Source organism: Scedosporium apiospermum, assembly GCF_000732125.1.
Source record: "Scedosporium apiospermum strain IHEM 14462 chromosome Unknown SEQ_SAPIO_0176, whole genome shotgun sequence".
In the NCBI taxonomy this organism is placed as follows: domain Eukaryota; kingdom Fungi; phylum Ascomycota; class Sordariomycetes; order Microascales; family Microascaceae; genus Scedosporium; species Scedosporium apiospermum.
In genome coordinates this window covers 528,959-546,210 of record NW_015971877.1, presented here as the reverse complement: position 1 = coordinate 546,210, position 17,252 = coordinate 528,959, and the positions used below count along the sequence as shown (strand labels likewise).

At 52.7% G+C, this 17,252-nt stretch overlaps 4 protein-coding genes and 1 pseudogene across 4 annotated transcripts; 2 read left to right on the top strand and 3 right to left on the bottom strand.

Annotated features, from left to right (window-relative positions):
* Positions 1-3,000: 3,000 nt before the first annotated feature.
* On the top strand, positions 3,001-4,124 carry SAPIO_CDS10695 (NADH:ubiquinone reductase (H(+)-translocating); the record flags this gene model as incomplete). Its single annotated transcript, XM_016784243.1, has 3 exons — positions 3,001-3,129; positions 3,337-3,627; positions 3,750-4,124. The coding sequence occupies 3 exons, from the start codon at positions 3,001-3,003 to the stop codon at positions 4,122-4,124; spliced, it is 795 nt and encodes a 264-aa protein (XP_016638476.1).
* A 536-nt stretch (positions 4,125-4,660) lies between these two features.
* Positions 4,661-6,235, bottom strand: SAPIO_CDS10694 (annotated as a pseudogene; the record flags this gene model as incomplete).
* A 630-nt stretch (positions 6,236-6,865) lies between these two features.
* On the bottom strand, positions 6,866-8,761 carry SAPIO_CDS10693 (Amidohydrolase 3; the record flags this gene model as incomplete). Its single annotated transcript, XM_016784242.1, has 3 exons — positions 6,866-7,656; positions 7,742-8,210; positions 8,285-8,761. 3 exons carry the CDS (start codon positions 8,759-8,761, stop codon positions 6,866-6,868), a joined length of 1,737 nt encoding a protein of 578 aa, XP_016638475.1.
* A 789-nt stretch (positions 8,762-9,550) lies between these two features.
* SAPIO_CDS10692 (uncharacterized protein) lies at positions 9,551-11,578 on the bottom strand (the record flags this gene model as incomplete). Its single annotated transcript, XM_016784241.1, has 3 exons — positions 9,551-11,124; positions 11,195-11,356; positions 11,479-11,578. 3 exons carry the CDS (start codon positions 11,576-11,578, stop codon positions 9,551-9,553), a joined length of 1,836 nt encoding a protein of 611 aa, XP_016638474.1.
* Positions 11,579-13,988: 2,410 nt separating this feature from the next.
* SAPIO_CDS10691 (Delta-aminolevulinic acid dehydratase) lies at positions 13,989-15,256 on the top strand (the record flags this gene model as incomplete). The annotated part of the gene is made up of 2 exons (XM_016784240.1): positions 13,989-14,222; positions 14,354-15,256. The coding sequence occupies 2 exons, from the start codon at positions 13,989-13,991 to the stop codon at positions 15,254-15,256; spliced, it is 1,137 nt and encodes a 378-aa protein (XP_016638473.1).
* Between the last annotated feature and the right edge of the window lie 1,996 nt (positions 15,257-17,252).

Here is a 17,252-nt window from a genome sequence, read left to right as displayed (position 1 = left end):
AATCTGCTCGATTTATACCTAGTTCCCAGCGGAGCACGCCGGCCGAGTAACTGGATCTTGATAGTTCTCACTATCCGGTTCAACTGAGCTCCGCCGCCGTCCTGGGCACGCCACGATCTTGCGAACGGCCGATGAGCGAGAAGAAAACTGACAGAGTGTATAATCGAGGTAGATATGTCGTGGGCCGGATTACACTGTGTGCCATTTGGCTGCATAACGTCTATCCTGATATAATGTGTGTATTGGCATATCGATCTGTTTGGGGGAACCGTATTGTGTTCGGATGCATGGTGGTTTCTGTCTTGGTGCAAGTGCTGGGAGTGATGGTTCGGAATAGGATGCTTCTTGCATACGGAGAAGCAAACTGAGCATCAGTCTCACACAGAAAGTGTGTGGGATATAAACGGAGGCAGTCTCCTGCTGAGGATGTCGCGAAAGGGCGGCCCTTCTTCCTCCATCCCGATACCAACAACACCAGGAGCTTATTCTAAACGTCGGGTTTCCATCGGATTGTCTCGTCTCATCACCCTTGGGCATTCAAGTCCCTTTCTTTATTTACGCCTGGCAAATAATCGGTGGAAATCAACTTGAAAAGATATCTGTGGTATGGCTAAACTGCATCTTCTCTACTGACTGCGACCTTACGATCCTACCATTTCACTACCTCCAGAACCTCCTTGACACTAGGTGAATTGGCTCGCTGACATCGGGGAAAGGCAAGACGTCTCACTAGTAAAGAAGATCTTCAACGGAAAGCAATCTTCAGGATGTGTGACTGGGAAGAATTCCTCTTCAGTTGCAATCACTCCATTGTGAGGTTGAAGTCATACTGTCACTTTGCTCGCAACGATCCGAACCACGAATGCCACGGCGTGAAAGTCCTTCGCAACTCCTGGCACCAGGGAGTTCCTTGTGAAGCCTGCGTCCGCTCCGCCGCCCAGAAATAAGTAAGCCTAGACGTCTTACTCTCATCAATACCCCAGTGGCCCCCTGATTCCGGGTCAGACATTTCGCAGTGTCTACTTGGGCAGTTGGTCCTTGTATCTGGCGGGTATGGTTTCAGCAACTTCGCATTTCCTTTGTTGTGTGTGTTATGACTACTAGAATCGGTCTAGTATGTGCCGGTACTATCTGAGCGGGGAGATCTCACGTTCACTTGCGTGGTCGTTGGTAAGCAACATGTCTTTTTCTAGTTCCCTAGCTAAGATCCATCTCTAATGAACTCGAGGAGGAGTAAGGAAGATGTCTCCATTGCCTTCTTGGGGGTCTGGTTTCTTGAGATGAGCCTTCGCGCAATTGTTTCCTTGGGGAGTTTGGGTTGTCCCTTTGTACTGTTGTCCATGGAGAGCGACCTGTTTCTTGCAAATTCGGTCATTAAACTAGTGCTTATCAGTGTATTTGGAAAATCTGGGTTAAGAGTTACGAACCGTGGGGAAGACGGAATGAGGGATTAGAATGTAGAGCTGTCTTGAAACTGTCTCTGTCATGAGCAGGGAAGCGCAGGGCGGTTGAGTCCTTCCGCAAATACGAATTATTCTGAGCCGTGGGCATCATGATACCCTGTGACAGAAGTATGCCCTTTAGGGTCCCGATGAGACGGACGCAAGCTCCAGTTGACAAGTTCAGCATCACATGGACTGATTAGGAAGAGGGCATGCCTCCCACCTCGAACCAATGCCAGATACTGCAGGGCTGTGATGTTGTGTAATGTAGAGCTAGCCAATCCGGTGTGGAAGGGATACCTAAACATAAGATGACCAAGGATATCGGATTGACATTATCGATCGAAGAGGGAGGGTGAATGCGAGGCACCACGTTAAAATATCGATCCCCATGGAATGTGGATGTCCTGGCTGGCTACCACCAGACATCTGGGTGGACAGCAAGGTATGATTGGAATTCACTTGAGTGGAACTTACGCCAGAAGTGGTGGGGGTAATAAGAGAAGTGCGAGCGCATCAATGGTGCTGGCGATGATCAGAAGTGCATATTCAGTGATGCCAAACCTCCCAAGGAGATCGACTACTTGGCGAAGATCGGTTGGAAATCGCATCACTGCACAGAATAGAGAGCCGACAAGGACCCGTACAGAAGGGGGGGCCGTCTACGAAGGATGTCTGCTTTATTCCTACTCGTCCGGGGAGACGTCGGGAGAAGATCACTCCGGCGTTGTGGAACATCAGAGGAAGCATTCGACCATATCCTTCAGCCGCCTGCATGTCGAAGAGGAGAGGGGAACCAGCAAAGTGGGGGACACGGCGCCGGACAGCGCAACACGAGGACACAAAGACTGCCGCACGAGAGCGCGGGTGCTCTTGCGTAAAAGTATTAGATCGATTGAGAATCACCTCCTTTAGGGAATTCGGCTCTCTTTGCCGTTCTCCTCACTGCAAGTGTGCGAGAGCTGCAGCATGCCCCGGCGGTCTTCCAACCGAATCTAGAGATTCGGCTTCTGAGAATGGATGGTAGTAATATTGAGAAAGTTTAAGCACAAAAAACTTGGAATAAAAATGCCCGGGCAAGGACGCGACCAATCGATCAAAGATGGAGACCAACAGCTCGAAGAGGACATAATCCGTCACACCGCGTGGAAAGGGACTAGTGCGAACGCGGGTTAATCCCGTGGTAGTGTCTCCTTAATTAGGAAATATAGAAAAGGGTACGAATCTCGAATTCCATTTTCGGCTTTGTCGATAACAACAGTTGGAAGTACCTCAGTACTGGATTATCGATTGTGAAGGAGACGAGATGGTGTGGTTCAGCTGTTGTTGTAAGATGCCAGATTCTGGGTGGAGGGAACAAATTGAAAGCGACATCCGAAAATTAGCCGGATCAGCCAATCACCGTCCAGCGGATTACATTGGAACTCCCAAGTTTGTCACGATAGTTCGATTTATTCTCTCGACCCGAAAAGCCAGTGTCAATCCCCCTACGAACCGCCCTCCTCGCCTCTAATAGACGTGCATTCGCCATTCGAGCAAGCGACGACCCCTACCTAAAATGGCGACGAAGCTCTCTCCGATGCTCTTCCGCTCGGCGATGCGGGCGGCCTGCCGGACCGCGCGGCCACAGATCCAGCTCCGATCCCTGACGGTGTCGGCTCGGAAACAGAGCGATGTTCTCATGGTGGTATGTCTTTTCTAGTGCCAATTGATACTTGGGATATTTAGCGAATGGCCTTGACGACGAATTGACGGGCCGGGATTCTGCAATTGGTGTCCGGGACCGACGGCGTGGCCGGTGGAATCCCTGAGTTCGGCAGGGCCATTATCACCTCATCCCGCCATCGAGACAGCTCTCTGCGCTGCCCAGACTGCTAACGCTCGCTCGGAACAGCACCGGAACACGCCCGACAACAACCCCGATATTCCCTTCAAGTTCACGCCCGAGAACGAGGCTGTAATGGCCGAGATCATCAAGCGCTACCCTCCCCAGTACAAGAAGGCCGCCATCATGCCTCTGCTGGACCTCGGTCAGCGACAGCACGGCTTCACCTCCATCAGCGTCATGAATGAGGTTGCCAGGATCCTCGAGGTTCCCCCCATGCGAGTGTACGAGGTCGCTTCTTTCTATACCATGTACAACAGGACCCCCGTGGGCAAGTTCTTTGTCCAGGCGTGTACGACTGTATGTATATTCCTCGACGTCTTGTGTTTTCAACCCTCACGCGTTGGAAATCTCCACCTTACGAAGGTAGTAATGAGAAGTGGTGTGGGGACGGACTAACGAAGCCTTTTGTGTGTTTCTAGACTCCCTGCCAACTCGGCGGCTGCGGAAGCGACGTCATCGTCAAGGCCATCAAGGAGCACCTCAACATCAAGGAGGGCGAGACCACCCCCGACGGCCTCTTCACCTTCATCGAAGTCGAGTGCCTCGGCGCCTGTGTCAACGCCCCCATGATCCAGATCAACGACGACTACTACGAGGACCTCACCCCCGAGACCGTCGTCGAGCTCCTCAGCGCCCTCCGCGAGAGCGCCAACGCCACAGGCTCCGCGGCCGCGGCGAAGAAGGTCCCCGCCGCCGGTCCCCTCAGCGGCAGGAAGACTTGCGAGAATAGCGCGGGGCAGACGAACTTGACGGCCGAGCCTTGGGGTACCGAGACGACGAGGTCGGATTTGTAGGATCCTTGCGATGGGGAGACTTGCCGGGCTTTTTTTAATTTGACACATGAAACATTGCGTGGTTTAACGCGAGAGGGCCAGAAACTTCTTAAATAGGAAGAATTCGATGGGAGGCTCTGCCCTGTTTCCGTTTGCTCGTAACCAGGCTATGTGGAGATTCTTTTCTCTCTAGCATCGAGCGACGGAAGAGCGCGGGGGGATACAAGGAGGCATGCAGTTTCTTCCTCGAGGAGAAATACTTGTACATAAGAACTTATAGTGTATTCGGAATACAAACCTAGGGCGCTAGATGGTAACAGATTTAACCTATTCCTGCGCCCCTGATCATTCTTGCCAACGCGGCGTCGTCGTAAACCAGCCCTCTTGAGGGCTCTCATCATTGAATTCATTCTTCTGCCTTGTGTGTTCATAAGTTATCCCTGTCGTGGCTTTTCCATTATGTGGAAACATGCGAGAAAGAGAAAAAAAAAAAAAAAAGATAAATGGAAATGACAAATGAGATGCAAACCACATAATAATCCATAGCAACCCAATATCTATCCAAGCCTCAAGATCCAGCCATCGCCCAACCGCACATTCCCGTCTCCGACACCGCCCCACAAGAACACGGCAGGCTCCTCGAGCTCATCCACGACAGCAGCTGAGATCCATCCTCTCGCCGAGGGCAACTCATCAGTGACATCGTCGTCATACGGCTCGGCCGTGACTTGAGTCCACCTGCCTTCCCTCGAAGCGGCCTTCCTTCCAATGGCGCTAAAGACGGTGTCCTTGATGGAACCGCCGTGAGGGGTGGGGATGCTAAACGCCCAGGCGTCGGAGAGGAATGTACCAGCGGCGTCATGGCCATCGCTGCTGGGGCTTTCCTCGCCCATGAGAAGGAGAAGATAGTCCCTGCCGTGGACATGAACGGGGAGGAGCGAAGACACGCTTCGAGGCGCGGGCCATAGATCGGGATCTAGCGTGTCGGTCTGGGGGATAGGTGTAAGAGTCTCCCAGCCATGCCGGGTAGTTACTGCAACCTCACCCTTCGAGACGACATCATCGAAGAAATCAGCCGCGAGGTGGAGCACGTCGACCTGACCGCCTAGTTCCTGCTTCCCGTCGAAGCCGCCGAAGCGGAATATCTTGCCCTTGGTCACACAGATCGACGTCCCACCCCTTGCAGGACCAGGCGGGGTCGGCAGCTCGCTCCAGACCTTCGAGCGCACGTCAAAACCCCAGATATCGTTGGCCCGCTCACCGCCTGCGAGGCAGCCGGCGTGGATGAAGAACGTGCCGTAGCCTTCGTCCTCCTCGTCCACGGCGCCAGCCGCGACGTTGCCGACGATGGGTGCCTGCGGGATCCCGACCTTTGCGCTGTCACCCATGGCCCAGTCATGCCAGGTCACTGGTTTTGGGCGGTGGGCGCTCGGGAAGTCCCTGGGGTGGTCGATCGCGGCGGCGGCGTGGTAGCTCCTGGCAGGAGGGAAGCGCGCGACAGCACCGGCAGCGGCCGGGGCGGGATCGAGGTAGGTCCACGTGTGGTTCCTCGTATCAAAGACCCAGACTCGGCCGGATTCTTCTAGCGGGGTCATATCAGGTCCTCCGCGACCGCCAAACACGAAGATCCGGCTGCCTATAGTGGCGCTGGCATGGCCGACGCGTGCGGGTGGTACGTCTCCGAGTCCAGAGGGAACCTCAGGCTCAGGCTGCTTAGCCTCATCCTTCTCCGCCAGGTCGGTGGCTGTCGCCGTATCCTCGCCGCTAAGCGGAACTTCGGTAAGGCCCTTCTGTCGGTTCGCCGATGTACTACTTCCTTCCTTTTGGGGCGGGGTAGCTTTCACGGGATATGAATCGGCCGAGGCGCTGAGGCTGAGGGGCAGGTTTATGACGTGGACGTCGTTGTTCACGGGCTGACGGGGATTAAACTCGCCGCCAAAGATGTAAGCGGAGCCGGAGACGACGTCGACGGTGTGGGAAGAGCGGGGTAGAGATGGTAGGTCGACCTTCTCCCAGGTGCCCCTCATCGTCGGGATTGTGGGCTTGCTGGACTGAACGGACTGCGGGAGGGACTGCGGGATCGATTGAAGGATTTCGGTTGTGCGGCGCTTGAGCGCCTGGAAAGACTCCATGGTGATGATGGTGAAAGCACTAGACAAGACCGCGGGATATCGGGGGTCGGGGCGATCGAGAAACGAGTGGTAGGACAAAAGAATCTCAGGAGATCAGGAGCGCGGAGATGGGGAGAGAGGGAGAAAAGGTATTGAAGTACGGCTTACGAGCTGATGAGGTAGAAAGAAGCTAGGGTGTGGCTGAAGGAGGAACGAATTGATAAGTTATGCAGGGAATTACCTGGGTTTGTGCTGACATCCGCTCACAGCTACTTCGTACAATCGTATCAATGGTTCGCCAACCGTACTACTTCGAAGTCCTTCCACGATCTAGACACAAATGAGAGTACTACGAGAGAGACGGGATGCGACCTATATACTCAGCCTCAATCTCAAACTATCCCGTATCTCAGAATAGAGCAATGAAGAAACAAGCCAACTATTCCGTCGTGGCTGGGTTGTCTTCCTGAATTGGTTGGTTTTCCTTCCCTGGATAGTTGCATCATAGTGCTGAGTGGGCTGACGTCTGCCCCTCGCCTCTTTACGACAGCTCCTTCCCACTTTGCCAAGACTGGTAATGGCTTGAGCTTCTCAATTCTCAATTATTACATAAGCAGAACCATCCACCGTGCGAATTGTATTCCTAGCACCTCAAGACCGATCTCCCCTTCTGTAAACGAGCCTGCCTCCGACCCAGGTCTCTTTGACCCTGAGATCTCGGAGCTCATCCACATCCAAAGTCTCGATGGGCTTGTCCATAACCACCCAATCGGCGAAAGCCCCTGCCTTGATAAGTCCCGCCTTTCCTTCCATGAACCCCCCGTACGCCACTCCAAGGGTAAACCCACGAAGAGCTTGGTCCACCGTCAGCGTCTCGTTTATTTGCCATCCGTCTGGGCTTCCCCCTACCCCCAACCCGGTATGGGGACTCCGTCTGGTGACGGCGGCGAAAATACCCTGGAATGGGCTGGGCGGCTCAACGGGAAAGTCGCTTCCCAGTATGGGATTTAAATCCAGGAGCGACCGCATTCGGTACGCTTCCGTCGATGTGCGCTCTGGACCTAGTCTCTCCTCGGCATACTTCATATCGGAAGTCGCATGTGTTGGCTGAATAGAAGGTATTAACCCTATAGAACGTATTCTTGCCTGGTCGTCCGGGTGTATAATCTGAGCATGTTCGATACGGAAACGATTGCTCTCCTGACAGTCTTCGAGATGAACTGCGTTTGGGCAAAGGGCCTTGAGAGAGTCCTCGAGGGCATCAACGGCATATCTATTCGCTAGATCTCCGATAGCATGGATATTGACCTGGAAGCCCTCGGTCGCCCATGATTTGGCCACGTTTATCAACGTAGATTTATTGACAAGCAGCGATCCGGACGTATCGGGTCGGTCACTGTATGGCTCGATCATCGCACTGCCCCAGCTTCCCAGCGCGCCATCTAGTCAGGCAAATGATTAGTGAGATGAACACAAAAGTATAATAGGAAAGTGCCCCCAGGCCAGAATTTCAGAAGTTCACCTTACCTGCAAACAGCTTTATACTTCTCACAGTAAGTCGCCCATCAGGTCTATCAACCTTCTTAACCATGTCGGGACAGAAAGTGTTGCGCTCCGGGCATTCGGCCATCGAGTATATGCGGACCGTCCATTCGTCCTCGTCCGCCATCTCCTCGAAGATTTCGAGGGTCTTTGGATATTCCCCAGCGTTATGCATCCCCACAAGTCCGACCTTGTTCAGGTTACGCATTGCGGTGCGGATGAACTCTTGTTTCTTCTTCCTGCCTGGCTCTGGGAATAGGCCATAAACCATCTCCATGGCATTGTCGCAGAACACTCCCATTCCAGGCTCTCTGATAATCTCGCCTCCCGGGACGTCTTCGATATCTTCCGGTAGAAGATCCAACACAGCTTGAGATACCCATGTACAATGGACGTCGACCCGATCGAACATTATGTAGATCCTACTTAAGACCGAATCTGCCTTGAGGTCATCCTGCAATCCATCTATCAGCATCCTGTTTCTCGCCTCGGAATAAGGAAATGAGTTTATTATTATATTCCACGTACCGCCGTTGGCATCCTTCCGAGGGCCATCTGATCCCATCCCACACCCCTGACCCACTCATCCTTCGAGCCGGCACCAGGGTTAGCCTCCAAATACTCCGCCAACCTTTGCCTCACCTCCTCAAAGCTCTTGGTCCCGAACAGATCTACCGAATGCAGAAACTCTCCGTACTGCATTAGGTGTCCGTGGCCATCCCAGAGTCCGGGGATGACATACCCATCACTGCGCTGACTTGCCAGAGATTCATCCTCACCCTCACCGCCCTTGGCCATGACGCGACTGAACTTGCCCTCTCGAACGCCAAAGCAGCTGGCGGTGGGCAAGGCTTCATCATGCGTCCTGATCCCTTCGTAGCAGTATACTACTTCGTCGTCGATGAGTGGTACCAGCGGACGTTGTAGTGTAATGAATCCCAAAGTGACGGCGACCGCTCCGATAAGAACGGTAAAGAGCCAGGTGTACAAGCGGGATGCCTCCATGGCGTGAGATGCCTCGATAACAGGCCGGGGGAAGCTTTTCTTTGGTAGTAGTCTAGTCAATCCGTTTAGTTGGGTGTTTCAGCATTTTATTCTGCCCGGCGGGCTTGGAAACAGAAATGTTGGAGGTTGGTAGATTCTGCAGGAGAGTAAATGGGAGGACAGCGCGAAGTTATTCGCACATGGCAGAAACAGAGAGCCCCAGACGCAACTGCCCGATTTAGAGGATTTCCACAGGGCGGGACGAGAGACTCGCGTGAAGACATCGATTTATAGAGTAAAATACCCGATGTATGAGCAATTCGGTAGCAAAATGTACGAATTTCTAGACGTTTAGAATTTACAGGTTCCTTGACTACGAGTGACTGCGGTAAAAACGGCATTCCTACAGTTGTACACAGGTAGACGATGATCTAGAGAGGACTCGTAGAAGTATTCATTATCTGTGTAACGCTAAGGTAAACCAGAATCTAACACCCTTCACCCCAGTTTTGACTGGTTATCAAACGCGAGATGCCGAATGAACTTCCTAGTTCAATGGCAGGTATGCATGGTACGCCCTCAACGCCTTTGCTGATGCTACAGAAGAGTTGAACTCAATCTCGGAACCAAATAGAAGGCATCGACGGAATCGGATCATAGAAGAAAAAGAATCTCCTAGGACCGAAGTGACGAAGTATGCCGTGGTAGGAGAAGGAAGACATATGCCGAAGTCTTCTTGATCGTAAGAGGAAATGTAGTGAATGGCAAACGCCTGTGCAGCGTGGGAAAGTGTGTGGACACTGTCTGCCATTACTGCAGGCCACTCCAATGATTTCCGTTGTTGGTGTTGCTGTTTTCAGTCGTGGGCTGAGAACCACTGGGCTCTCCCAGGCGACGGGTCCGCCTAGAAAGGCGACCTCGAGGAACCCAGGCAGTAGGAGGAAGAACGGTCACGGTCCTGACTGCAGGGGCTGGCTGAGCGTCAACCCGGCCCGATCCGGAGGCACTTCCATTGGCGGAAGCCTCGGCCGGACGCTGGGGTACATGGCGCGCAACGACAGGGATTGCCCTGGCGATTTCAACCGCGATGCTGGCCAACTCATCATCTGTGGCGTGGGGGTTGTACACAGTGGGAGCGAGTATCTGGAATTGCTCCTCAAGTTCCTCGAGCTCTTCCTTGCTGGGAGAAGGATGTTTCTTCACCTTGGCGACGGTGTCGCTCTGGACATCTTCCAGGCCCTCGCGCTCTTCCGAGGGGTTGTTGATATGTCGGTTCAGGTCGGAGAACTCCTTGTGATATTCCTTTCGGACAATGACGGTCTGGCCACTACAGTCGCTGAGATTGCCATCCTCGTCATCGGCAGAGGCAGAGGCATGGGCGGCGCCGGAGCTGTCAGGTCCGGGACTGTAAGCAACTTGCTGTCCCTCTTGGCCAAGGCCGGCGCCAGCAATTGCCTTCTGCTGACGCGAACCTCGTGGGGTGGACGCGGCAATGGGGCTAGTGGCCAAAAGGTCATTCATATGAAAATGGAAATCTCCCTCAGTGTTGAAAGGGTTGACGACTTCATGACCAAACTGGGAAACTCCACGCTGTCTGACAGTCGATGCCATCGGATCACTACCGGTGGCCGAAGCACTAACTTCCTGGTCGGCAAAAGGGTTGGCGGTGGGGCTACCCTGTCCGGGGTTTCCGGCAGGTAGACTGACACGCGAACCGGAAGGAACCGGCTTTCGAGCGATTCGGTAAGACGGCGTAACGGTCTCCGCCTTGTGGCCGCCAGTGCTTCCAGCAGCGACGGTGCGAGCCCCAGTATCCTTGACTGGCGAGGAAATATGGCGAGTCTGACGAAGAACAGGAGCCACCAGCTTAGCCTTCTCATCCTCGGCTTCCTTCTGGGGTTTCTTGTCATGGATTCGGCTCCAGATGCTGGACATCTTGGCCATCACTTTATTCTTCATGACTGACATCTTCGAAGGCGTAGGCTCATTCAAGGGGGATCTTCCCTCCAGAGCGGCCGTGGCAGCCAGCATGGCACTGACCTTTCGATTGATCTCCTCGGCCTCGTAGTAAGCCGAAGGACCCGGCGTCTTAATAGAAGGCTCCGCATGAGCCGTGACGGGCGAGAACGAGGTGGTGGTGGAACGGGCAAGTTCGATGCCATGAGAGCCAATTTTGGCAGACTCCGATGTCCTGGAAGTCGAGTTGGCACGGGCGATGCTTACCTTGTCAGGCTCAGTGCCAGATCCATAGCTGTATCGTGACTTCATCGTATGGCGATTCTGGCCGGCCATAGGGAGAGGCGAAAGCTCATCCACGGCTTCGGCAACGTTGCCTTCAATGTTGACATTACGATTCAAGTACATCTTGCCCGAGCCGTTGTGATCTGTGATACCTCATGGTTAGTAACTTCTACAATCCACGGACTGCTAGCGTGGGAATAGGAGAAAACATACCACCGGCTTTCTGTTTTCCTTTACCCTTACTGTCCTGGGGATGGGCAACAGTTCGTTCAAACGCGTCGGTGTTCAAGATGCCAATGGCATCATGGGCCAGAGTTGGCTGCAGCTGGGGGTAACCGATATCCATCTTGCTGATGGATTTCTTGCCATGATGCTCTGAAAAGATGCGATGTCAGTCTTCCTGTCCGATATGAGGTGACCAATGGTTCTTTTTTTCTTTCTCCAAATAGAGATGTAGGAGAAGAAAAGAAGGGATGGAAAAGAAGAATCTGACTCACTCATTGAACCTTGAGCCTCTCTCTTCTCAGAGCGAGAACCGAAGGTGAAAGCCTTACGGAGTTTCTTTCCGTTCGGGGGGTCACCGGCCGGGGGTGCCATGGCCGCCAAATTCTGAGTTACGAGTAAACGAATGGAGAGAATGGCAAAAACGAGAGTGGGTAGAGATCGCGAGACTCTTCTGCTAGGACGCGGTTGTTAGAACGATGATGAAAAAGAAGATTAAGGACGCGAGGACTTTACAAACACGAATAACGAATCTAGAGCGACGAGAAGTAGAGGAGAGACGAACTCGTCGAAGAAAAGCGTACTCCAAGTTGAGTGGGTAGAAGAGGAAGGCCGAGTGATGGAGAAGATTGGGTTGAGCCCTGATGTGAACAGAGGAAAAGATTCGAGTCACGTATTCCCCATTGTTTATTGTCGGCTGGGGGAACAATAGAAATAGAAAAACAAGAAGGAGCATGGCTAACATGTCTGTCCTGTCAAGGAAAGGTCGATCAGTTGGAAACGAAAAACGGTATTGGGGTTCGCGAAGTTCATGAAGTATGTGAAGTTCGCGAGCAGAGGGTCAAAGGTGAGCCAGGCTGGATCGGTGTGGAAGTGCTCAGTCATTCACGGCCCATCGAAATGAAGGATACTGGTGGAGTCTTTGTGCTCCGTCGAGTAATAGTCCGTACTGGGTAGTTTATTCGCGGATGAAAGAGTAAGCAAGGAGCCATTCTTCCTTTCCGTGTTTCTCAGTGATGTGTTTGATGGCGATGGCCGTAGAAGCCGGCGTGCAAGTCCTCATTTTCGAGATAAGACCGCTAACCATTTTTTGGTTCCGGACAGCGGTGCCCTTTGCCTGCTGCCGTCCCGGTAAGCAAAAGAGATATAACATCGATCTAATATTCTATCAGGTGAACGGGGAAGGGAGTGAGAGATGCAAGGCGTGTCCGGGCGGGAACCGATTCGATACATTTAAATAGCATGCAATACCTGCCCCTCCGGTGCCAGCCGTCGATACATGCCGAATGGAGGTGACAGGAACTTGCAAGGCGAAGCAACAGCTCCGATGCCACGGACATTACGGCTATATGTACTGAGGAGCTATCGTCACAATGATATCGGATGAAGTCCGGAGGCCCAACGGCTTTAGGCTCCGAAGCCCGGCTGTAACTCGGCCGAGGTGCGGAGAGGCCTTTCTGGGTCCGTGGATTTCGACGGCCCCGGATTTCAATCAAGACATCATTAGTGGCATGGTGTACATAGTTTAGTCCAGACAATCGTCTAGTGTAGGTCAGGCCAAGGTGAGCAGTGGGACTAGTGGGACCCTGCAGAGAAGAATAAGCATATTGAGCTGAGTCGACAAGGGCTTCATCTTGCACTCAATTGTCCAATTGAGATGAAGATAGTCGCTTTATTTAACACTGATAACTTGCTTCCGAATTTCCCATTGGTTTGCTCCGAATACTCGAGGGCGGCCTGAGATGAGACGCCGCGCTGCGTTAATACATACAATATCCTGAGTCATGTGGAGATAACGACGGGCGTAACCTATTGGATTAAGGTTGCTGTATCCTCACGGGGTTCCACGCCTGAAGAGTAGATTGAAAAGTGACGAGCAAATTTGATACCACTCTGTCTGAGAGCACATCTCCGAGGATCTAGGAAGTCGCACGCCATAATAGTGGTCCGATCCACCAGGGGGGTAGGAGAAAACGAAAACGAGAACGAAAGGATTAGCAAATGCCAGCCAAATGAGAGCAAATGCCGAATCACCGGAGTGCGCTCCTTGGTCTGGATTCGGCGTAGGTTCGAGAAAAAAGGCCGCGGAGGGGGCGTCGCCGACAAGAAATTGAAGCCAATCAGATGAGAAGAATTTGCAAAATTCAAATCTGGAAAGAGAAGCCGAGCGACATTTCCACCGGTCTTTGCCGCGGTCCCCAGGAATTCCCAGTTGACTGCAGTTGACCGGCCGCTCTAGCTCCAAGGTACGTATCTCCACACCACGCTACCTTCGGAAACTCACTAACTATACTTCAAGCCAAGTATAAGTCATAGGTAAAAATAGGATCAAGTACTTCACCTATCCTAGTCCCCTTGTCACTCTCGGACTCAGAGTCCGTCGCTCTGGTGGGTGGCGGCATCCTATTTTGGAAACTCCCCAAAATTTTGATACAAGAATAAGTTAACGTGCTCTCGGACTCTGCCGCCGCCTTTCTCCTCACCCTCCCTTCGATTTATCCCCTCTCCGTCGCACCAGAGTCCTCAATTCGTCCCACGAGCAATTGCAATTGTTTCTTTCTTCTTCTCGTCCAACACTGCTTTTTGTGTGTTGGAAGTAGCCCGTTCGCATTTCGAGGAACCTGCTTTCCCTTCCATCCCTGTTGGTGAGCGACATCGCATCCGACGGACTCTACGTCTCTCACACCACCCACCGAAGAAATCCCATCTTCCAGCCTTTCTAGGGTTATTTTTCCGACGCGCCTCTAAAACAATGTCCTTTTCCAGCTTGATGCAAGACCTCAGTATGAGGGATACGGGAATTCCCAGCAGCCGGCGCCCCGCGTCGGATGTCGCCTCCTCCATCATGGACGACCGGGCTTCCAGCGTCTCCCGCGCCTCCAACATCTCCAGGGCCATGTCCTATGCCAGCACCGCCGCTACTACCGTGAGCATCTCGGGCGAGATCTCGAGCCAGCTTCACGGGGGCTACCACCACCCCCTTGCACGACAATGGCAGGCCGAGCGACAGCTCACCAAGGTTAGTCATATTCTGTCACGAGCCTCGAATAGTCCGCCGAAGCCGCACAGGCTTAATCCATCCAGCCCCAACCCCTCAATTTCACTCTAGGGTTAGAGCTTGAGGGCTAACATCGGCACTTCTTCTTCTAGGACATGCTCATCTACCCCATCTTCGTTTCCGATATTGACGATGAGGAGGTCCTCATCCCCTCCCTTCCGAACCAATGCCGCCGCGGTATCAACCGCCTTATTCCCTTCCTCGAGCCCCTCGTCCACAAGGGTTTGAAGTCAGTCATGCTATTTGGTGTACCGATGAAGCCTGGAAGCAAGGATGCCCTCGGTACCTCGGCCGACGACCCGGAAGGCCCCGTTATCAAGTCGATCCGTCTCCTTCGTCAGCGGTTCCCCCAACTCTTCATCTGCACCGATGTCTGCCTTTGCGAGTATACCACCCACGGCCACTGCGGCATTCTCCGAGAGGATGGCACCCTCAATAACCAGCTTTCCGTGGATCGCATCTCCGATGTCGCGATGGCATATGCTGCGGCCGGAGCCCACTGCGTTGCGCCGTCCGATATGAACGACGGACGAATCCGGGCCATCAAGTTGAAGCTCATCGACCAAGGAATCTCTCACAAAACTCTCCTCATGTCTTACTCGGCGAAGTTCTCCGGATGTCTGTATGGCCCCTTCCGCGATGCGGCTGGCTCGGCACCCGCCTTCGGTGATAGGAGGTGCTACCAGCTTCCCCCCAGCGGACGGGGGATTGCTCGCCGAGCCATTGTTCGAGATATCAACGAGGGCGCCGACATCATCATGGTCAAGCCCGCCGGCCAATTCCTCGACGTCATCAGCGACGCCAAGGACTTGGGTCGGGACTTGCCCATTGCAGCCTACCAGGTCAGCGGCGAGTTTGCCATGATCCATGCCGGTGCTAAGGCCGGCGTCTTCGACCTCAAGAGCATGGCCTTTGAGTCGTCGGAGAGCATCCTCAGGGCAGGAGCGACCATCATCGTCAGTTACTTTACTCCCGAGTTCCTTGACTGGCTCTAGAGGGTTGTTGGGCAATGACTATCACGAGCTGGGACGAGCGGTGGTTTTTTTTTCGTCTTTTTCTTTTTCGTTCTCCTTGATTGATGTCATTTTAGAGGCACGGCGTTATTCGGGTTTAGACGGGTGTAGAGCGCACGATTTGCAAAGAAAAAAAGAGAAAAATAAGGGACTCTGGACTACAACAATCTCCTTATGTTTTGAAGTTACTTCGAAATAACTTGTATGAATAGTACTACATATTAATGAACATGCATGACCCGGTACACCCGACGCAGTGAACTGGACCCTAAACTTGCTATGGTTCTGGAAGGATGAAGTGGGCAAAACTGAGCAGATGATGTTCTCGGGGGGCCAGACTTGCGTGATATTTCGGGCCTTGAGCTGCGAAGAACCTGCAATTGATTGACAAGGGCATTCCGGGAGTGCAATTCCGAGAAAGATATGCATCCTGACCGCCATTCTCAGCATGGAGAGCTACATACGGGGGCTTCTTTATCGGGCGGATACGGATGCATCGAGCTTGTTATAGAGAAGAAATGCTGTGGCTCTCCCGTGTCTACATGGACAAAGGCAGTGGACTGGGTCCATTCAAACACGACATCGAGTTGGATCAATCCTTGCAGCAAGGGGGGTTGTGGGATTTTTTTAGTTTCCTACCCCGCGTTTTTTGCTGAACTCAACTAATAATACCCTCCCCTCCACTATATTGCGCGGAGCTTAAGCACCACGGATTTAAGAGGTGGGCCTCGTCTACCTGTAATTGCCATCTCACAAGGGCTTCAGTTGGGCAGAAATGCCGATCGATGTACTTTTGGCAGATTCTTCTGCTCCTCCCGGTCCGCCCAATTCGTTGTGATGAATGAACTCTTCGAACTCGGTTCGGTCTACCTCGGTGACCAGGAATGGGAAAGCCGCAGCAAGGGAACATTGAGATGGCTTATTCGAGTACTCCTAAGCGATCATGGGCAGATGATAACGAGTGACCTGGAGTCGAAAGTCGGAATTGAATATCGACAACTATTGATATCTGGAAAGTCCTCATCAACTCTGCCTTAGGGTTTACGTCCCTCGTGCATCTCGGCACAAATCTTCAACGCAATGTCCAACAGACTTGATCTGTGCCTGGGCATGTAAAGACCAACAAGGGAGGCACGCGTATGGATGGCCCTGAAGTATTATTATACATCAACCGATAGGTTCCGAGCTAGTATTCTGCATGTTGCGTGTAACAGAAACTGAATTCGGAAAGAGAGGGCAAATGTAGGGCTATATCTGGATCAGATAATACCCTGAATGAGCAACGAGCACCTCCGGGCTATCCGTGGGCTTTGCGACCGAGCTCTGCAGACCATGAAGATGCGGCGACTGCAGCATTGCTTTGACGTTGTCTTCTTGCCGTTGTCCAGTCCACATACAGCTTGCCTTAATATACTTCGTACGTAGTAGGGTACAGCCACGGTGCTAGGATGAGGCGAATCAAATCCATGATGGCAATGCCGTTGGGAGAAAATTAGAAATCGGGTCGAGGTTCAGCCAGCCCGGCGCGTGTTTCTTTGGAGCCCTGAAAACCCCCACTAAAAGGCACCTGACCATCTCTAAATTTCAAGCGTCTCGAATCCATTGATGGTGTTTAGCGTCCCTTTTCCAAGTCGGTAAATTGATATTTGATAATCTTGAGTTGTCCATTTCGTTGTCGCCGCTCAGTGAGTTGCCTCGTCTTGATGGGGAGGAGGTACAGATATTCTACGCTTCGTCAAAGTTGGCAACCAACACATCAGGGAATTGATGGACTCAAAGAAGTCGGCACGGGTACGAAGTAGGCACGCGACCACCCAAAAACTTCAGACACTCTCCATGTGTGACCCAATCGTAGAAACCTATTATAACACTCGACGAATCCTTCAATGTTAGTTTCGACCATATGGGCTTGGGGGTTTGAAGCAAGCCTGACAGACAGATGAAGGCGAGATACGAGGGAGAATCAGATCAAATGCGT